Here is a 19,931-nt window from a genome sequence, read left to right as displayed (position 1 = left end):
CCTAATAAAAGGATAATGGAATTTCCGTGCCGGTGAATAAAGACGTGAACAGGGCCGGAGACTTCAGACAAGGGGAGGAGCATGGCGGCATTTGAAGTGTCAGCTGCTTCTTATCCGTTTTACTCTGTCTTCTGTTGCATTCTGATCTGACAGAGGGTGTGTGTACCTTATTTTACTGTGCTGTCAAGGCCCACGAAAGACATTAAATTGAAAGAAGAGCATAAAGTCGGATGTATTTCATGATTAAATCCAAGCCATTTGTGTTGCACCTCTAGAACGTCTTGTATTGTCTGCACACCGCCAGCAGCTTGGAGAACCTCAAAAACCCTCCTCGTCACGGGTGGTAGGCGCTATATGAATGCGATTTAAACCTACAAAGAAGAGGATGTGTGATGTTTGCTAGGCCGGAAGCACTGGTGCCTCAGGGAGCATGCATGTAAGAGGACACCATGAAAGTTGGCAAGACGGACATATTTTAATCTGTACGTTTCTGCGCCTCGACCCATAGAAATGCTACGTTTAAAAGAACGTGATGACTCTTTTAACTGGCTGCTGACAACTGGTGTGACCGAAAAGTCACATGCTCAAATCCGAGAGAGGCCAACTTAGACTTTCTTCCTTCCAAGATCATTAAACGCAGTATAATGAGTGATTATGAGGCTTATATGTTTTTACCCCCCAAAAACCTATTATTTCCCCTCCATTTTTTTTCTGAACGTACAAGCTTTCATAGCGTTTTTGACAACTCTGGTATAACCCTACCCCTTTCTTCAACCCCTTTTGTAGATGCCTCAAGTTGTGGATGATATTGGTAAATTCTGGAGGGAGAGAGAGTTCTTTTATTTGATCCTGCATTTTCTTTGGCCGTGGAGGACCAGGTCTAACGGTTGATACACAGCGATTAAAACCCCACCAAAGACCATTCAACTCTAAGACTGCAACTCTCAAACGAATGTATGACGTTACATCGAATTCCGTTGCAACGCATGCCTTTACCACGCATGCGTTACAACGGAATTCGTTTACCACGCATAACCTTTACCTCGACTATTTGCGTGGTGACGTCATACGTCGTTAAGAGGAAACGGATTTTTTTTTCCGATTTCTCTTAAACGACGCTGATTATGTGTAGATTCCGTCGTGACTTCTGGTGAGTTTTTTTATTTGGGGGGAGACCCCCCAAACCCCCCTTTTTTTTTACTCTTTACCTTTACCACATATGCCTTTACTACAAACATCGTAGTAAAGGTATGCGTGGTAAAGGCTTTAGTGGTAACCACGCATGCGTTGTACTGCATGCGTGGTTAAAGATTTCGTGGAAACGGCTTCGTTGAAAAGGCCGTTTCCCCTCTCAAACGCTAAGGTTTGCATCACAACTCAGGGTTTTAATTTCTTATAATTACCTGGTGGCTCTTTTCTAAAGCACTAACATATCTTTACATGGCCTCCGAGCTGCTTCTGATCTACATTTTTTTGTAGCTATGATCATTGAGAGTGGTTTAGCCACCTAGCACTCCACCCAGTGCCCTGTCGGAGAAAGGACACACCGCTGTACCTGGGAAACAACAGTGTGATATTCCAAACTCCTGTTCGTCTCACTGACTATCAGCACTCTCTGGTCATTGTCTAGGGCAGGATTCTCAAGAAGTGGGGCGTTTAGTTAGTTCTTCACTAGAGGTGGGCAAGTCAACAAATTAACAGGGAGAGCAGAGCCAAGTGGCTGGCTTGGATCTTAGAGCCAGTACGGGGACACCAAAAATCTTTGCTATGTAAATGAATGAATTAATAAAATGCAACTTGCAGAGTGCACGGCTACTCCAAGGAGTGTCATGCAGCAAATATGATAGACTCTTCACATTAAAAAAAAATGGCATTAACATGTAGAAACTTTTACATCAATACGTCACATTATAGTGCGGCACTGAGAAGTACCCATTTAAAGTGATAGTTTTTAAACATGAACTGAGAACCATTTCAGCCCGTGTCCCCACACTACTAACAGTGAGTGCCATTTGGGAACTAAGAGGCATGCCGTTGTCATGTATCTGGCCCAGATCATAACCAAGCAATATTATAATCGATTAAATCAACACAGCAGGTTCTATAAACAGTTGGTATTCTGAACGCACAGATTTTAAAGTGCTTAATACTAGATTATGATATGGGCGTTTTGGTGAAATACATGTGCACTTAAGATCACACAGTTTAATCGAGGAAGTCGTGGTTTTTCCAGGCTTTCTGTTTTCACATTGTAAAAATCAGCCACTAAATGGGCATCTATTTGTCTCTACCTTTTATGTAAAGCTTTGTTTTTACCTCTTCTGTGTATTTTTCCGCAGTCTTATAGCGTGAACTAGGCCCAAAGGTACTGGAGTGCTTTACATGGGCACCAGTTACATTATGTACATACGATCAAATTCATTTTTCTCGGCACAGGGACATTGCGTGATATTACCCATAACCACAGAATGTTGAGCCAACGCCGAAACTCAAACCTGGTTTCCCAGTTCGGAAGTCGTCAGCTCTGGTGGTAACACCAGAGCTTTAAGTGGGCTTGGTCCTGCTGGTGCTCAGCGCCGGCAGTCCTGAAAACCAGGTGCTGAGACGGCTCTTTATCGGGCTCTCCATTTTTGCCCTCCGCGTGAAAAAAATATAAATCTTAACTCGCAGACAGTACCAGCCTCCCAAGAGACTCTCTTGTTTGCTGTTTAACAGTGATCTGAAATCCACAGAGGGCAGAAGAGGGGGGGGGGGCAGTACTCAGGCTCTAGATGAAACACCTATACAGTAATTTCCTGATCTGCAGTCATGGTCCAAGGTCACTGTTGAGTGGGGAGAGAGCGGGAGCAGTGTGGGGCTGACAGGCAGAGGGATATGCTGACTGTTTCTCACCATGAGCGGTCTTGCGTAGGGTTGAATGGGTAACTCAGTTTGGTGAGACCCCGTTTAACGTGTAGACCACTGATTGGAACTCCACATTGGGCTGTCTCAGTACTCCATCCTTACTAGGTGGATATAACTGTAAACAGCACCATATTCAGAAGCAGCCCATTGCTTGCTGTAAATACATGGGATTATACCCTACAGCACAGGCTGCTGACATTGATGGAAAGGCAGAGGAATGGGCGAGAAGAAAAGCAGGCGGTTTGTGCTTTAATGATTACATGTGCCTTTCCCTTAAATCAGGCAGTCCTGGGAAACTGCATCTGTCTCCACGGGGAGGTGGGGAGGGGGATGAGACACTGCTGCTTCAAAACTGGCCCCCAGTAACAAAAACAGCCCCCACTGGTCCAAAGCAGGCCCCCACCCTTCTGGCCACCGGGGAATCACCCGGTGCCCGCTTTGGCCAGTCCGGCCCTGGTTGTAAGAGGGATCTTTCGACTGAGGTATAGTCAAGAACTCAGGCAAACTGAAGTGCTTCAAGACGTCAGCGCTTTGGAAGAGCACTAAGGCTGGGGCAGAGTAAGTAACGTGTCAGGCTCATGTCTCCATGGTGCCTCCTGGGTATTCATTCACATGACTGACCTCTCTATGGAGCACTGTGGGCAGTCGGGTACGATCAGGTTGGTGTTTCTATGGGGCTTAAAGGGCTGGGGCAGAGCCAGTCACATGCCTTGATTCTGATGCTGAAGGGCTTGGTTGAGTTAAGCATGCTGCCCAATGTAAAGTGCTACAATACCTCCTCAAGGTTAGTAAGCGCTATAGAAATGTTGCAATACATTACAATAAAGCATTTCTTATTTCACAATCTCAAAAAAATTGGAGCATTTTCAATATTATTAACAACAAAGTCATAGTTGTTACTCATTTATCTTATGCTGGTTACAACTACTGACAAAGTCAATAGTCCAGGCTTGTTTGAGGTGTAATTTCAGTTGTATTATAAACCGGAATACAGTAACAGAAAGAGGCAGGAAAATAGATGGGCAGCACGTTACGGTAAGGACACATTTTTTAATGTACATGTTTAAGCCACACCCTTAATTACATTGACCCACACCCATTTGTGTGAACCCCCCCCCCCCCCCAGTTTTTTTATCTTACTTAATGCTCTCCTTTTGATGGGCTCGAGGTTCCAACAGGATCTCGGGCTCAGCTAGAGCTTGGCTTCAGGCTTGAACCTGGTTCGAGCTTTCAGTCGCTCCCCCACCATTACTCTTTTTTAAAAATCTGTTCATTAAAGTTTTATCAATTGTAACAAACCGAAACAACAGTATCCATGTGGTTCCAACAGGCATACATGTATTTTAACATTGGCATGTTATGACATTCATCGGTGCACATGTCACATAGGGAAACAACCTCCTCAACGGGGTCATTACACCGCCATACCTTTACAACGTTGTCGTTGCAACAATCGAGTTGTTACTACGCAATGCATTTGCATCGCAAGTCTATACAACGAATTCCACTAGGGGGCACTGAGGTGTTGGAAATGAATTCAAACACCTTCCCTACTGTTGCGCAATCCAGCATGCCCCCTAGTGGAACTCGTCGTAAAAACTTGCGATGTAAATGCATTGCGTACTAACAACGCAGTCGTTGTAACAACCGGGTTGTAATAGCACTCGATGTGAAACATCGCGTAGTAAACAGCTATATTCGTTACACTGAACTTCCAATAACCAATGCATTACTTGTAATCTTGAAGGCGCAGTCATTAGGCGATAAGAGAGCCTCTCTCACCTTAAAGTGCGAGATATATACTAAGGGGCTCCAGATGCTACGTCGGTAGAATCTGGTAGAATGCAGCGCCCAGTACTCCTCTAGTCGTTCCTGACAGTCCCTCTGCCAACCCTTCAGGGTGGGGCTGTTGCACCTACCCTAGTGAATTTCCACTTTCCCTATAGCAATTGTTAGCATCATTGCAGTCAGGCGGTGGGTACCGGTCAGGGCATCCCTGACATGTCCTAGCAATGCCATGAGTGACTTCCTGGGCACGGAGCTGGCAACCACCTTGTCTTTGCCATTAAAGGCCAAGTCAAAATCCAGAAATTTTGGGGCACTGCCAGGCAAGGTGCATAAAGTCAGCAGCCGCAGCGTGCGCCAGACCCATAGAGTGCAGTGTGGCAAAGGTGCAGTGTATGCGATGGAGGGATTTAACGTGTATGAGCCTCAATCTGTAATTGGGCCGGAACATGCTGGTTTTGGAGCAGCAGTACCAAAAAACTTCTGTCAGGTCAGGCCCTATATTCGCCTGCCACTTCGCCAATGCTTTGGACTTAGCCAGGGGAGCTTAGTCTTGCATATTGGAGCAAGGTCAGGTGACAAGTAAGGTAGAAGAGGGGCACCCAGTATGTAATCTAAAACATGCTGAGTGGTGGGCTCATGAGAGAAGGAGCTGTGCGTGGTCCTGCTTGAGCGACATAGTCAATAGCAAAGAAAGAAATTTAGAGGTGTGCAACGGGCTCAGCCCAGCTAGCCTTGTAAGGTTAAGAATACACCTCCTGGGTACAGAAGGCCTATTAATGTCAGACACAGCCTGCACAGAAGGCACTGCGCAAGCTCGTCCCCAGACAGCGGCAGCTCAGGGTTATTAGCGATTGGGAGGCAAGCAGAGTAAAGGCAGTCTAGGCGTGCCCTTCGGTAAAGTCAATCCCAAGCCCACACAGTACACTTAATTGTGTTGACCTTGGCCTTCGGGCACTCTGGCAAGGCACATATCATGTTGGATAAAGGGCATGTGGCAGACACCCCAACCCTCCCGATTCAGGCGTGAGACTACCGATTTGAAGGCTAGTCTCCCGCCTCCCGATTCCTACAAGCAAAAACCCGATTCCTCGGGGGTTTCACCTGACAGGGCTTGGTATTGTGTAAAGTGCAAATTCTTCCAACAAAGAGTGGCGATTTAGGGGCTCTCGAAGGGGTGAAAAACCAACAAAGCGTAATTAGTAAGGGAATCGTCTTTTAAAGACCTGCGAAGTACTGGGTTGGGTGGGTGAGGTGTTTCAGCCCGGGCTGCCACAGGGGGGTCGGGAGTGCATGCACTGCCAACAACCTGCCAGGCCAGTGCCCAACACTTGCATCACCCTCTCTGCCTGCCACTATGCTCCATGCTTCTGAAAGGTTAGAAAAAAACGTGCATTTACGTTTCAAATGTCCTATCATACAGCAGCATACTTCCAAAGCCCATACATGCCAGTAACCCGATTCAAAGTCCCATTCTCCCGATTTTTTTTTTTAAATCTCCCACTTTGCTCTCTTGAAATGTTGGCATGTATGATGTGGTAGCACTGTCAGCCTCTATTGCCGCATGGGGTGTATCCAGATGTACGCATTGGGTGCCTGCACGCACTAATAATACAGTTACATGCCCGGAGCACATAGGCCCCCTCTGTTCGAAGGGCGCAACTAGCACTTCCTAGGTCAGTAACGGCTGCGTACCCGCCCAAACCAGCTGGATTAAAGGGGAGCAGACCCATGTTAGAAATGCCTTGGTGAATGGAACAGGGATGTTAAGGAAGAGGTAAAGGAGTTTGAGTAATACTATCATTTTGGCAAGGGCCACACGCCCAGTGAGTGATAGCAGCAGTCTTGTCAATGTCAGAATTCGCTCTTCTGGCCATAGTTCTTGTACCAAATATGCGTAAGGTCCGTGCTAACCCCGACCCCAAGGTACTGGACGCATTCATCCCCTCATTCAAGAGGGTAGTCAGTTGGGAATCGATTTGTATGTTTAGTGAGGGGGAACACTGGAAACACTCTGACCAGTTGATAGCAATTCCGTGTCAACGCCGCAACACACATAAGTTCACACAATATGGGCTCAAAGTTGGTGACAGAACTTCTGACATAGTGTTACATCGTTCTCGTACATGGAGACCACTACCCTCTGCGCCATGTAGTTTAAGCCACGTTCTGCATGGTATTGCCGCAGTCTGAAATCGCGTGCGGCTCCATGGCGATGCATAAAGAAGTGAGGAGAGAGTGCATTGCTGTCTGATGCTTCTATGTATTGCATTGGGGTCTGCAACTCCTCTGTTGATGTGGAGTCGACCATTCAGGAGTGTGTATAGGACTTTGGGTCATTAGAGAAAGCCAAAGCCAACACACCGCTGAGCGCAAACAGGTAAGGGCCATTCCAGGGAGTCAAAGACCTCCTTGAACTTGAGAAAAACCACCACTGCCGAAAGCTGCAGGTCCAAGGAGGAGGGAGGGATGAAGTGGCGATCTTCTTGGCCAGTATTTTGTTTACATTTATCATGGATAGGGGCCTATAAGATTCACACAGATTGGGTGGTTTTTCAGGTTTACGAAGCGTGTCTATAAGGGCTTCCCACACTGAAAGGAGCAAGTGCCCAATGTCTCTAGCTTCCTCGTACACGGCCGGTAGATGTGGCGCTAGCGGCTTGGTATAGGCCTTGTAGAATTGGGCCGTTAGGTCGTCCGGGCCCAGGGCATTCCCTTCCCTTCCCTTCCAAAACGTCCCGGATGATGTCTTCCGATGTGAAGGGGCCATACAGGAATTGTCTATGGCCGTTATCAAGCCAGAGCAGCTTCTGTGTCGAAGTAAACAGTGAATGTATTGGGTGGCACTTCACCCTTGGAAGTGAAAAGCGCAGTGTAGAAGCTGAGCAGAGGAGTGGTGAGGTTCACTAGTGGCACTCAGGAGTTCAGTAATATAAGAGCTGCAACACTGTTTTTAAGTAGAGCTGCGAATCTTACTCGCTCTGTCACCCTCGCCGAAACGGCATGCAATGGCATCCTTGTGTAGAAAGCGCACTTCAGTTTTGCGCGATCTTCATACTCTGACATCTTTTCACGCAACATCGCTAGGTGATATGTGTCGGCTGTGTCAAAGTAACTCTCCTCGAGTTGACAGAGTTCGCGCTTGAGTGTGTGCAGTTGTGCTCACAGACCGCGGAGGATACCCGACTGCAGATATGCATATTCCATGGATGCACACCTTAATGGCCTCCCAGAGCATTCCAGGAGAGGCAACAGTGCCGGTGTTAAGTATAAAGCAATAGCACTATGCATCTCTGTGTGAAAGATGAGGTATGTAAATGTAATCGGGGGGGGGGGATCCAGGTGAATGTGCACTCAGAAGGATCTCCCGTTGACAAGGTCAGGGTCACTGGCGCATAGCTGAAAGTGTTCAGGTTAAGTGTGTAATGATGACATTGTGTATGCATGTGTCACCGGTGACGAGTCAGTAGTCAAAATGCAACCATACTCCGCGGGAGGAGGTCAAGCAGGTGCCCTCGGTTGCGTGGGGATGCAAGGCAAGCCATATGTCGACTAGGTCTAGGTTGGACAGCAGAGAGTGTTTCTGTGCTGCTGCACAGGGGTGCGGGCAGAAGACAGTGGGATCAGTCAGTCTGGGGGTCTAGTATAACATTGAAGTCGCCCCCCCCCCCGCCCATAACACTGTTGAGTGGCCATGGGCTACAATGTTGTCCAACACTTCGGCAAAGAAGTCCTGAGAGTCTACATTTGGGCCATAGACACATGCTAGTGTACTCCAAAAGCCAACAATGACTCCATGCAAGATCACATACTTTCCCTCTTTATCATGCAACGCCAACAGTGTGCTCTACTTTACCGCCCTTCGGAAGATTACAGCCCCCCTCGTGCATAGTTGGAGTACGTGGAAATGTGAGCTTCACCGATCCACCCCGCATGCAAGTGTCCTCGAGTCTGCACCATAAGGTGGATCTCGTGTAGTAGGGTAATGTCCACATTGTGGTGGCAGAGTAGGCAAATGTTTTCCTAGAGTCATTCAGCCCATGAACATTCCAGGTCAACAATGTAATCTTCCATCAGTGGCTGTTCAGGAGGGCCTGCACCACACGGGGCTGGGGTGGTGGTGGGGGGAGGGTTTAATGAGTGATGCAGGGTGTGCCGAGCATCGGGATACAGTGAATAAAGCACCCTGGAACGAATTAAGGGTAAGAATTAAGCAGGTACATACCCAACATTTCAACACCGCACCCACTTCAACAATTCAACCGTTAAAGAAAATGTTTCCCATTACAACCTAAAAGTAAAAACAGCTGGAATTATCCTTCGGGCGATTCAGCGAGACAGACGGCCTCCAGTCCCACAAGGCGGACCAGTTGGCCCATGGCAAGGTTGTCTAGGGCTGCAATCTGAAGAGTTAGTCATCGTCACTGAAGTAGCTGTTATGATCCCTGTTGGACCGCAGTTCTGGTGTCAATGGACTCAAGTGGAAGCCCCAACAGTGTGTCTATGCCAGATTATACAGCTGGGCCAGCACAGCCTCATGCTATGGCGTCCATCTTGCTGCCCGGCTCGCTGGCACACCTGCTCACCATTACTCTTCATCTGTGCATTATTCAGACCTAGAAGCATCACCAAGCACTCATGCATACTAAACCTCATTACTACCTAGAACATCGCTCTGTTCTGCTTTTTAGATAAAGTAGTGCACTCTTCAAACCAATACCAGCCATACTTCCAAAAACAGCATTTTTTTTAGGCTGGACAACATGCTGGGATGCCAAGCCCATGCTAAGCCACGATTCAGGTAGAACAAGCTGTGCGCATCCCATAGTGCACCCAGGTGTGTAGCACCATCCGGAGACAAGCAGACTGCCACTACAGTTCATTTAACTATACCTCGTCTACTCATCTCCAAACTCCCCCCTCACCCACACATACATTGCTGCCAGTGTATTACTCGTGATAAAAGTGTACAGCTACAGACAATGGTCAGCTTAGCCATTCTGGTAAAGACAATCTAGTTCAACTTTACGAAATTACAGTATCGGCGAAAATGCAAAACTGTTTAGAATTAGCAAAACTGGAGGTTAACGATAAGCAAGCGGCAAGTTCTCTTGTTTGCCATCCTCACCATCCAGAGTCCTAGAGGTAAAGTATGTCTACTATCCCCTGCAGTTTAAGTCTTGAACATGTGAACAAATCAGACATCACCCAGTGAAACGCAGAACTAAATATGGTTTAGCTGCATGCTCCCCGAGTAAAAAAAAAAAAAATATATATATATATATATATATATATATATATATATATATATATATATATATATATATATAAATATATGAAGGCTCCCGCATCATCAAGGGCTTTGGTCTCACTTGTTTCCGCTTTCGTGGGACATTTTCGTTATCCTGGTTGCAGGAATGACCTAAGCCTGCCTACTCGCACTGGAGGAGAAGGGGCGGAGTAGTTGTCTTCGACATCACGCAGGGCGAGGTAACCATGTTACCGTGCCCCCGCTACGGAGTATCCTGTGACGTGGTGGGAGATGCGGTTTGGGGACTCGAGGAAGGATCCTATTTCGGGACTGCTGAACATTGAGGTTCTAGGCGGCGCTGTTCCACCCTTCGCATTGTCTTCCAGCAGCTTTCCTGTGCATGCTGGAACCTATAGGCGCTGGATGAGAGGCGTCTTGCAGGAGGCTAAGGCGATTGGCACAAACCATAATGGGCGGAGCAGTAGTTCATGAAGCAGGTTGTGGGAGGATACTTTAACCGGGATACTCACCTGCTTCACACCCAAAGCGCTGAAGAAGGCTAAAATGACGCCGAAATGCATTCGCCACTGCGGGTGTTTGTGAATTTCCTTGCCGGCTGTTTATGGAATAAAGATGCTTTCTACATTTCCCCTGCTGTGGCCTTATCTTCCTTTGGAGGAGTGTTCTGGACATATATATATATCTATACATATATATCTATATATAGATAAAGTTACCCCTACGGGGGTGATTCCAGCGCTTTATAAATCCCATACATATATTTATTCAGGTACAGGGAATAAACAGTTATGTGAACACAAGGCCAAAATGCTGTAAAATACATGCTATGAACATCGAGCTCCTTGATATGGGACCCAATCTTAATGTATTAATGCTCCTATGCCTCACTACAGACTTAAACAGCTTGAAATAAGCTTTTAACCACACTCTTACGTGTTCTGTCCTAGATTAGTTTACTTCTCACAGACTCGGTCCCTGTTTTTTCCTCTTTGTATTCGCCGGGAGGAGTGAACTCACTGAACAGACTAATACACTAATCTGCAAAGTCTTACCTTGTGGTTGTATGGGCTGTAGGAATGAAAGAGTTGGGATAGCTCCTTTGTTCTTTGCTTTTTCTGTGAACAAAAAAATGAATAACACACATTAAAGAGATTACAAACAAAAGGTAAAAAGCAGTGTTTGAATCCCACTTGATAGGCATTGGGCCAATGTTGAAAAATTGAAATTGTTTTAAGCATGGATCTTAACCATAAAAGAGGACAAACACGAAACTCAAATGTTTGGGCTTTTATCTACACTAATGACATTTGATCAAAGTAAACCACAATTGCTACTAACAGTTATTGGAAAAAAATTCAGTAGAAAATTAAAGCGATGCAAAATCGAAAGAAATGCCTTTGAATGATTATTTCTAGTAGCATTTCAGCAGGGATTTTGTGCCAGTTATTTGGTTCCCCCAAACAGGTACAATATTTCTTGTTAAATGTTTGAGTGAACTATACATATTCTTCATTGGGACAATTTCAAAGTTTCAGACTTTCAGTGATCAAAGGCACCATCTTGGAAAACGGCAGGGAAAACACTACACAATGCGACATACACATATTTAATTTTTGCTGAGTCACTGCGAGGATTTCCTATAGGAGCAGCACTTAAACACGCCTTGGCAAAGCCACTTGGTCTCACCTATGCAAGAGATATTGGCTCTGCCAAAGAGTTTAAGCTTTGGTGTACACCAGTGTGGCTACTGTTTAACATGGCCAAAAGTTAGTGGCATGGAGGATAGAAGCGTGGAGTGTCGTAGAGTGGAATGGCTAAGAGTGTAGTAGAGTTTCGTGGAGTAGAGTGGCATAGAGTGTCATACATTGGATTGGCACAGAGAGGAGTCGTGTAGAGTGAAGTGGCATAAAGTAGTGTGGACTATTGCAGAGTGCAAAGGCGGCAAGTGTTGCAGAGTATAGTGGCGTACAGTGCAACTGCACAAAATTCAGCGGTGTAAAATCCAGCGTCGTAGAATGCAGTGAGATAGATTAGAGTGTTGAATAGTAAAGTGGTGTAGAGTGCTGTGGTGCAGAACAGAGTGGCATGGAGTGCAGTGGAGTAGAGTGGTATACAGTATAATGGCATATAGTGCAGTGGCATAGAGTTGAGTAGTGCAGAGTAGAGTGGCATAGAGTTCAGTGGCATAGAGTTCAGTTGCGTAAAGTGTAGTGTTGCAGAATACAGTGTCAGAGTGTAGTGTTGCAGAACACAGTGTCAGAGTGCAGTTGTGTAGAGTGCAGTGGCATAGAGTACAATGGTGTTGATTGGCTTAGGTGCAGTGGAATTGAGCACAGCTATGAAGAGTAAAATGCAGTTGTGTAGACTGGTCCAGAGTAAAGTGCAGTGGTGTGGAGTGGAGTGGACAGGTGAAAACTGTTGTATGGTGGTGTAGAGTGCAGTAGCGTAAAGTGCAGCAGCATAGAATTCAGTGGGATACAATGCAGTGGCATAGATTAGAGCGGTGCATAGTAGAGTGATGTGGCATAGAGTTCAGTGGCTTAGAGCAGTGGCGTAGAGCAGTGCAGAGTGGCACAGACTGGAGTGGCGCAAAGCAGCGCTGAATGGCGCAAAGCAGCGCTGAGTGGCAGAGAGCCGAGTGGCAGAGAGCCGAGTGGCAGAGAGCCGATTGGCAGAGAGCCGAGTGGCACAGAGCCGAGTGGCACAGAGCCGAGTGGCACAGAGCCGAGTGGCACAGAGCCGAGTGGCACAGAGTAATGTAGAGTGCAGTGGCAGAGTAGAGTATATTGGCATAGAGTGGAGTGGCCTAGAGTGCAGTGGTGTAGAGCGGAGTGTTGCAGAATGCATTGGCATGAAGCGATGAAGAGCCGAGTGGTTTAGAGTGCATTGGCATAGAGAGCAGTAGTGCAGAGTAGAGTAGCATAGAGTTCAGTGGCAGAGAGAGCAGTGCTGCTGATTAGAGTCATGAAGTGCAGTGGTGTAGAATGACGTGCAGTGCCGCATAGTAGAGTGGCGTAGAATACTATGCTGTAAAGTGCAATGATGTAGAGTGCAGTTGCGTAGAGTTGATTGACAGAGTTTAGTGGCATAGAGTAGAGTGAAATAGTGAAGTGACAGAGTGGAATGGCGTGGTGTAGACTGCAGTGGTGTAGAGTAGATTGTTTCAGAGTAGAGTGGCGTCGAGTGGTGCAGCGTAGTGGTGTAGCGCTTAGTGGCACATACTGCAGTGGTGCAGAGGAGATTAAAGTGGCATACAATGGATTGGTGTAAGAGTGCAGGGGTGTGGACTGGTACAGACTAGAGGGCATTAGTGTAGAGTGTATTGGTATAGAGTGCAGTGGGGTAATAATAATATTAAAGGGCTTTGTAGAGTGAACAGCTAACTCGACTGAGGTGTCCCGGCATAGAGTGTAATGTTGCAGAGTGGCGTACAGTGGTGTTGAGTGGGGCGGCCTAGACGAGTAGTGTAGAGTGAAGTGGTGACGAGTGCAGTGGTGTACAGTAGAGTGGAGTGGGTAAAGTGCATTGGCCTTGAGTAGACTGATGCAAAGAAGAGTAGAGAAGTGTTGAGTGCAGCAGCATAGAGTGTAGTGATGCAGAGTGGAGTAGAGTGCAGTGGAATAGTGCAGAGTAGAGTGCAGTGGAATAGTGCAGAGTAGGGTGCAGTGGGTTGGAGTTGTTCAGAGTAGAGTGCACAGAGTGGAGTGTGCATGGTGTGGTAGCACACTGCAATTACAGCAAACACATTTTCAATTGAAATGACCATTGCATTTCCACAGCACACAGTTTTGCTATTAAAAGTATACTGCACACAAACTATAATGTAGAAATGGCATTACCTAGTGCAGGGTTCTCTAAAGTCAGCCCTGAAGGGCCGGATCCATTCCAGATTATTAAGATAACTACATGTCTTTAAATTGAGGATATGCTAAAAACATTTCATGGATCCAGCCCTCCAGGAAAAACTTTGGAGACCTAGAGTATTGATTTGTTTTGATCATATTAAAGCACTTCAAAATTAACAAAAAATGTGCTTAATTTGTGCATTCCTAATTCTGATATATTCTGAAATACTTGTACAGTTTATTTAAAGGTTGTTGTAGGCTAGAAAAAAACATGTTCCTACCCCCAGTAGTCAGCAAGAGTGTCACATAAATCCTCTCGCTTTGAACTGGGAGAAAGAAAAATTAACCCCCAACTTTCCTCGGAAGACAGAGCCTGCCAATTGACCTCTGTTTTAAATGCACAGCAAATGTGGCTAACAACTAGATTTGCAAGCCTGTTTACAGAAAGGCGCACTTGTGGAAAAATACAAGGAGAGGTAGTGTGAAAAGGCTTTGCTCCTTGGGAGGAACGTACTCAAGCTGGACAGCCTAAAAAACATAAAGCCTGTGAATAGGAAGTCCTCAATGATGATGGAATACTTGCAGCTGAGAGCAGCAGGATCTATACAAACGGTGCTAGGGATGAACATAATTGAACTAGTTAATACAATGTAAGGGGAACTCACTCTTTTGGTATGGAAAAGAGCAATATACACATGTATATGTCCACCCACACACTCTATATATGCATTATTCTGAGTGCCTTAACTACACTTGAACATATGCAGACTTCTATCACTGATATGCCCATGCCGGGATATATATTTGAAAAGGTGATAAATAACGTGGCAAACGTGAAAACACATTCCATATGCACTATCTTCCACAACAACCCTCATCTAACAGCATAACTAACCTTACCATTAGAAAAGATCGCAGATCTTTCCATCCGCTCCTTTCACAAACCCAATCCTCAGGCTCTCCTTCATCTAATACCTTAATTACTCATTATAACTCAACACTTCTCAACAACACCCAAAACAACTCCTCCACAACTTTCATAATCAACAATCAATGACTCTCATCAATCGCGAATTTTAGAGCACTAGAACACTGGCGTAACGAAAGTTGAGGGACCCCCCTGCAAGGGACATGGAGGGGGCCCCCGTTCCGGATTGATTCTGGAGATCTCGGGACTGACTACTGTGCTGAGGGGCCACCTTGAAGCTCTGGGCCCCCCGCACCTTGGGGGACTGTGATATGCCTCTGCACTAGAATTAGACCACCCCGTTTCACACCCCTTATCCGTATCCCTTCCACTGTCAACCTCAATAAAGGCAAACATGAACAATCACACATACTTCACACCACTCCTACTACATCTCTACTCTGTTTTACCGTATCACCTACACAAAATCCAACACCCACAACTACCTCCCAAATATAATCTGACTCCTAATCTCCCTCCCATAAAAACCTCACAATATCACTAATAAACTAGCAGGCAAGCAAACAATCCTTGCACAATCACTCCAGCAGCACTCTCTACACCTCCTCACCTTCCCACCCTCAAATAGAACAAATCTTGAAAAATAGTAATCACATATCCATAAGGAGCACAACGCATAATAACAGCAATACCTCAGATGCATATCACATCTTAAATGTCTGCTTATTAATGCTCGTTCAATGAGCAAAATCAAATACATCTTTGACCGACTGACAGACACAGAACAAGACATATTATTCATCACTAAAACCTGTTTGGGAAAAGCCATGACCCCAGTACTACATGAAGTTAAATACCCTGGTTATCAGCCATTACACATAAGTATGATGGTAATAAAAGGAGGTGGACTAACCATTGTATTGAAGGACACCATAACTATCACCAAGTTGGAAGAGGCAACTATACAATGTTGTGAAGCCTTTCTTGTTAGCTGCTAACCCAGCCGCACTTTCATCTGCCACTTCTTCCTGCTCTACAGACCTCCTCCCCACAACAGAAAATGTACTGATGCTTTCTTGGACATAGTCTAAGATCTATCAACAAAACTGCCCACTATATCTATACTTGGAAACCTAAACATCTGCTTTGATGAACCAAATACGCTTCTACCAAATGCCATCACTTCAGGGCTAAAATTACACAACTTACAACAGATCATCTCTGAAGCCAGCCAAATGGCAGGTCATACATGGAATGTAGTTTTTGGAAATGTGGAACTAACCACTACTCAAAAAAAGTCACCTGTTACACAAACCTATCATCACATCATCCCCCTGTTGTTCAAGATCCCAAATAAAACATTAACTAAGGTGCACCAATCCACTAAAACTTATAGACAGTGGAACTAACTAAACATGCAGAAGTTGGAAATGCGCCAAACATTAAAGCTCAACTGGAAACCATAAACTCAGTGGAAAAACTCCATGAATGGATGTTGTTAGCCTTTGACTAGGCTGTCCAGTTTTCAGTGATCATTATTTGTGGATTTCAGTGGTGTTTTCTTAATGTTTCTAAACCTTTTCTAAATCCGTGTTAATCACACCCTAAAATAGACAAAAACTGTGTTTTCCAGTGTTTACAAAACATTTTTTTTAAATTATTGTTATAAAGCACATATTTAATTTAAAAGAATAAGTAATGCAGGGAATGTAGTGTCTTCCCATTTGTAGTGTGTCTAATGGACTTATGCTAGACTGTTTTAAGAATTAAAATTATGTGTATTAAACTCTCACTTACACCTCATAACCCTTTCTCACATCTCATTATCTCTCACGCTTACTCTGTCAGGACGATGTCTGGTTTACAGGCTATTGAAGGATTTAAACACCAAAACCTATCAACACATTCCTCTTCCATAAACCACAACCTCATTGTGGTCTCACCTCTCTCTTCTATCTCAGCTCCTCCACCCTATTTCCCTACCCGACTTTTTCCACTTACATTAGCTCAATCTAATACTTACACCTAACTCCTATTAACATAATACATCACCACTTGAAAATAGAGAAAATTATTCAGTTTCTTTATAGCACAGCACTCAGTCAATACCCAACAAATCTACAGCAATACCCAATAACCACTGGATTAACCATTACCTTTGGGCTACGGAGTAGTGAGCCACCCTCCATAAAGCGCTTCAATGCCTCATAAGGGGTAGTAAATGCCATATGAATGCAATTATAATACAAAGAAAGGCCATATACATTGCCCTGCACAACACAACTGGCACTGCTCTCTAGGTCACCAAAACTCCCATTATAGACTCAAATTTTTCAGCCTAGGTCTGACTCTGGCTAAGAGATGTATAGAGCTGCATCGGAAGAGCTACAGTGCCCCCTAGTCATTCAGTATGACTACTATACATGGCTATGAGTAACAAATGGGAAAAATGTCATAGAAAGATGGTAAATCCAAAACAATGGCAGAAGGATAAATGGGAAGCTTATATGTTTAAGACAGCAACAGAAAATAGTGATTTGCCATGGTACAGGTTGGGTCCTAAATACTAAGGATGGGAATGAGACATTAAGTGAATTTTATGAGAGTGTTGATGGTGTGCCCATCTCTCTTGTCTACCTTTAATAAATGCAATATATTATGATGGTGACTCATGTACGATAATGCTGATACTGGTCATGTTTTTATCAGCAGGTTTTGTATCTCTTGCCTTCTTCTGAGATAACTGGATATTAAATAAAGATTAAAACATGGTTTTGCTGGTCATTGTTGAACACTCAATCGGTAGTCATGAAGGATGGTGGCCACTAATTGCAGGTGATTGGGGTGGCGGTGCAAATGACCACCCTTCCCACACTTCATGTGCACTAGAATCGCTCCATTGAGCTTTCTTTCCCGCAAGCACATCTTCCTTCGCCATATCATTCTGTGGGGCCAGTGAGGCGTGCTACTTATTAACCCTCCATTTCTCCAAGAGATGGGAATTCAATTTCATGACTGAAAACAAAGGTAGAAATAGGCCTAGAGTATTACAGACTGTAAACCAAGAGCAGCCAATGTAAAATCTGTGCTCAACAGTCCTCCAACATCTCCCACCTCCATGACAGAAAAAAAGTCAGCAAACTGAAGAGATGCCTTCAAGCAAGCCCAAAAAGCATTACAAACGGTACACCTCAATATACAAATCCACACTCTGCAGGTAAAGTGCGTCGGTGACCGTGGTTGGAACAAGTCGCAAACATGTTCGACTGTTTCAGCAAACAATTCTATTAACCTTTAGTTTCTTTACTCGTCTAAAAAGTGACTTCGTTTGTCTTCCATATCCTAAATTTCTCTAGAAGTTGGTGGTGCTGGTAATAATCTCTTAACTGTTCACCTAAAAAGATGCAATTACATCACTCATCAGTTGGCACGAGCGTGTTCTTTCGTTCTTAACCTTGCCGATGGTCAGATTAACTGCAGTGCAAGTGGTAACTTCAGGAAAGATTCCAGCTTCGCGGGTCTGAACATGCCAGTGCTTTTGGAAATTCCCAAATGCCAGGGAGTTCCCGCGAGAGACAGCATTTTAGGCCAAATAGATCAACTTATTGGTACTCGGTTACCGATATCAGAATAAAGTTAGGCTGAGTTGGTATAAATGGATTAGACAGTAAGGAAGGTCAATAGATATGACCTTCTGCCACTGCAGTGACCCTTTAGCTTTCGGTACTTCAGGTGCTCAACCCTTCACTCGTCACGGTTAGCAAGCTGCAACTTCTGCAGAAATGGCCAACCTCATAAAAGGGGCAACACCTGATTAAACCCAGCCACATGCAGCTGGGCTCTCTAAGCCTTATGTTTGGTACACACGCGCCAGACATGGGAGTCAAGGCCCTGGGCAGGGCAGTGTTATTCTACCACATCCTGCTGCTAGTATGGCGTCTCCTCAACGACTCCAGATGGAGGCATTTACCTCTTCACTCACTTTCGGAACAGAATACATGACAGTCTTGATTGTTTTCACAGATGTAGACTCCTTCAAAACACTAGAGCTACAAAGTGCCTAGTGATCGGTAGATCAAAGGCACTAGCGACTAGCACATCATCTTGCTGAAGTAATCAGCATGTGGGCTTTCACATTTAATTTCAACAGCAAAAGCACAATTACTCCCAGCTCTCTCGCTTCAGCAAATCCCCGCCAATTAACTTCCCCTCCTAGTTAGAAGTTTTGACATTATCACCCTGGACCTCTTTTACTACGTTGAGCATTATAAACCTGAGAGTAAGTATTCTTTGAAAGTTCACCCCCTTTCTATTGCTGCATAAGTCACTTTCTATTTCTGCTGCTGATGAACGCTGCCCTTAAGCTTACATATTAATATTATGTGCTTGGATGATTGTGTTCATCAAGGGTGTGCCACATACTTTCAAATTTGCCATGGTAGGAAGGTGCAAGGCAGGATTAAATTGGGGAAATAGGATTATTTATTTATTTTTAAAATTTTACAGCCGGCTCCTCCTCCGATGGCTGCCTGATCCCGTCTCGCTACCATGCCCGGAGAGGCAATCCAAGACTTCTGGAGATTATGGGATCGACTGCACACCAGAACACCAGACTTCGGTTCCGGGGGGGCGCTGCTCCCAATGGTGTCGGCGTCGCTAACTAACAAGTGAGGAATTAAGCAGCTTTAACGGCAGTAACTTTGCCGCTTACGTGAGCTGATGAATCAAAAATGGCGGATTTTGGCTGATTTGTTTACGGAGCGTATTAATGACCCATTAATGACTACGATTGCTTCATCAATGAGCCAATCTGCTAGATATCGACTTGACTCACCTTTGTTGTGTTTTATTAACTGTTACAGCTAGTACTCAATGCTTTGCGGTGATCGCTTACTGTATGATGCCTGTATCTAAAATGGCTGCTCCATGAGCACTGCGGAGATTATCTTTCCGGCGCTGCGAAAAAGGTGTTCTGCCAGCGAGGCGATATGGAAGCGCGAGGAGCTAGTGCTAACATTTTTTTGAGGAGCAATTAATAACGAAGCCGACCGCAGATTCCTGATGTCCTGCAGCTGACGGTGCCTGATTCTAAAATGGCGGCTGTGTAAAACGAAGGGGATAGCTTTTCTTTTTCCTGATGAGATCGGGCTTGGTGTATTTGGTACATAATCAGTGGCAAGGCGACCTGAGTATACTG

At 45.1% G+C, this 19,931-nt stretch overlaps 1 protein-coding gene across 1 annotated transcript in view; it reads right to left on the bottom strand.

The window, feature by feature from the left end:
- Window positions 1-19,931, bottom strand: part of CDKAL1 (CDKAL1 threonylcarbamoyladenosine tRNA methylthiotransferase) — a 2,392,744-nt gene that overhangs the window by 450,361 nt on the left and 1,922,452 nt on the right. Inside the window, exon 12 of the mRNA XM_086965147.1 lies at window positions 11,014-11,076. Coding sequence (XP_086821273.1) covers window positions 11,014-11,076 — 63 coding nt within the window. The remainder of the gene's footprint in view (window positions 1-11,013; window positions 11,077-19,931) is intronic.

This window comes from Lissotriton vulgaris, chromosome 4_1 (genome assembly GCF_964263255.1).
Source record: "Lissotriton vulgaris chromosome 4_1, aLisVul1.2, whole genome shotgun sequence".
In the NCBI taxonomy this organism is placed as follows: domain Eukaryota; kingdom Metazoa; phylum Chordata; class Amphibia; order Caudata; family Salamandridae; genus Lissotriton; species Lissotriton vulgaris.
The sequence above is the reverse complement of the archived record's forward strand: the minus strand, read 5'-3'. Positions and strand labels throughout refer to the sequence as shown.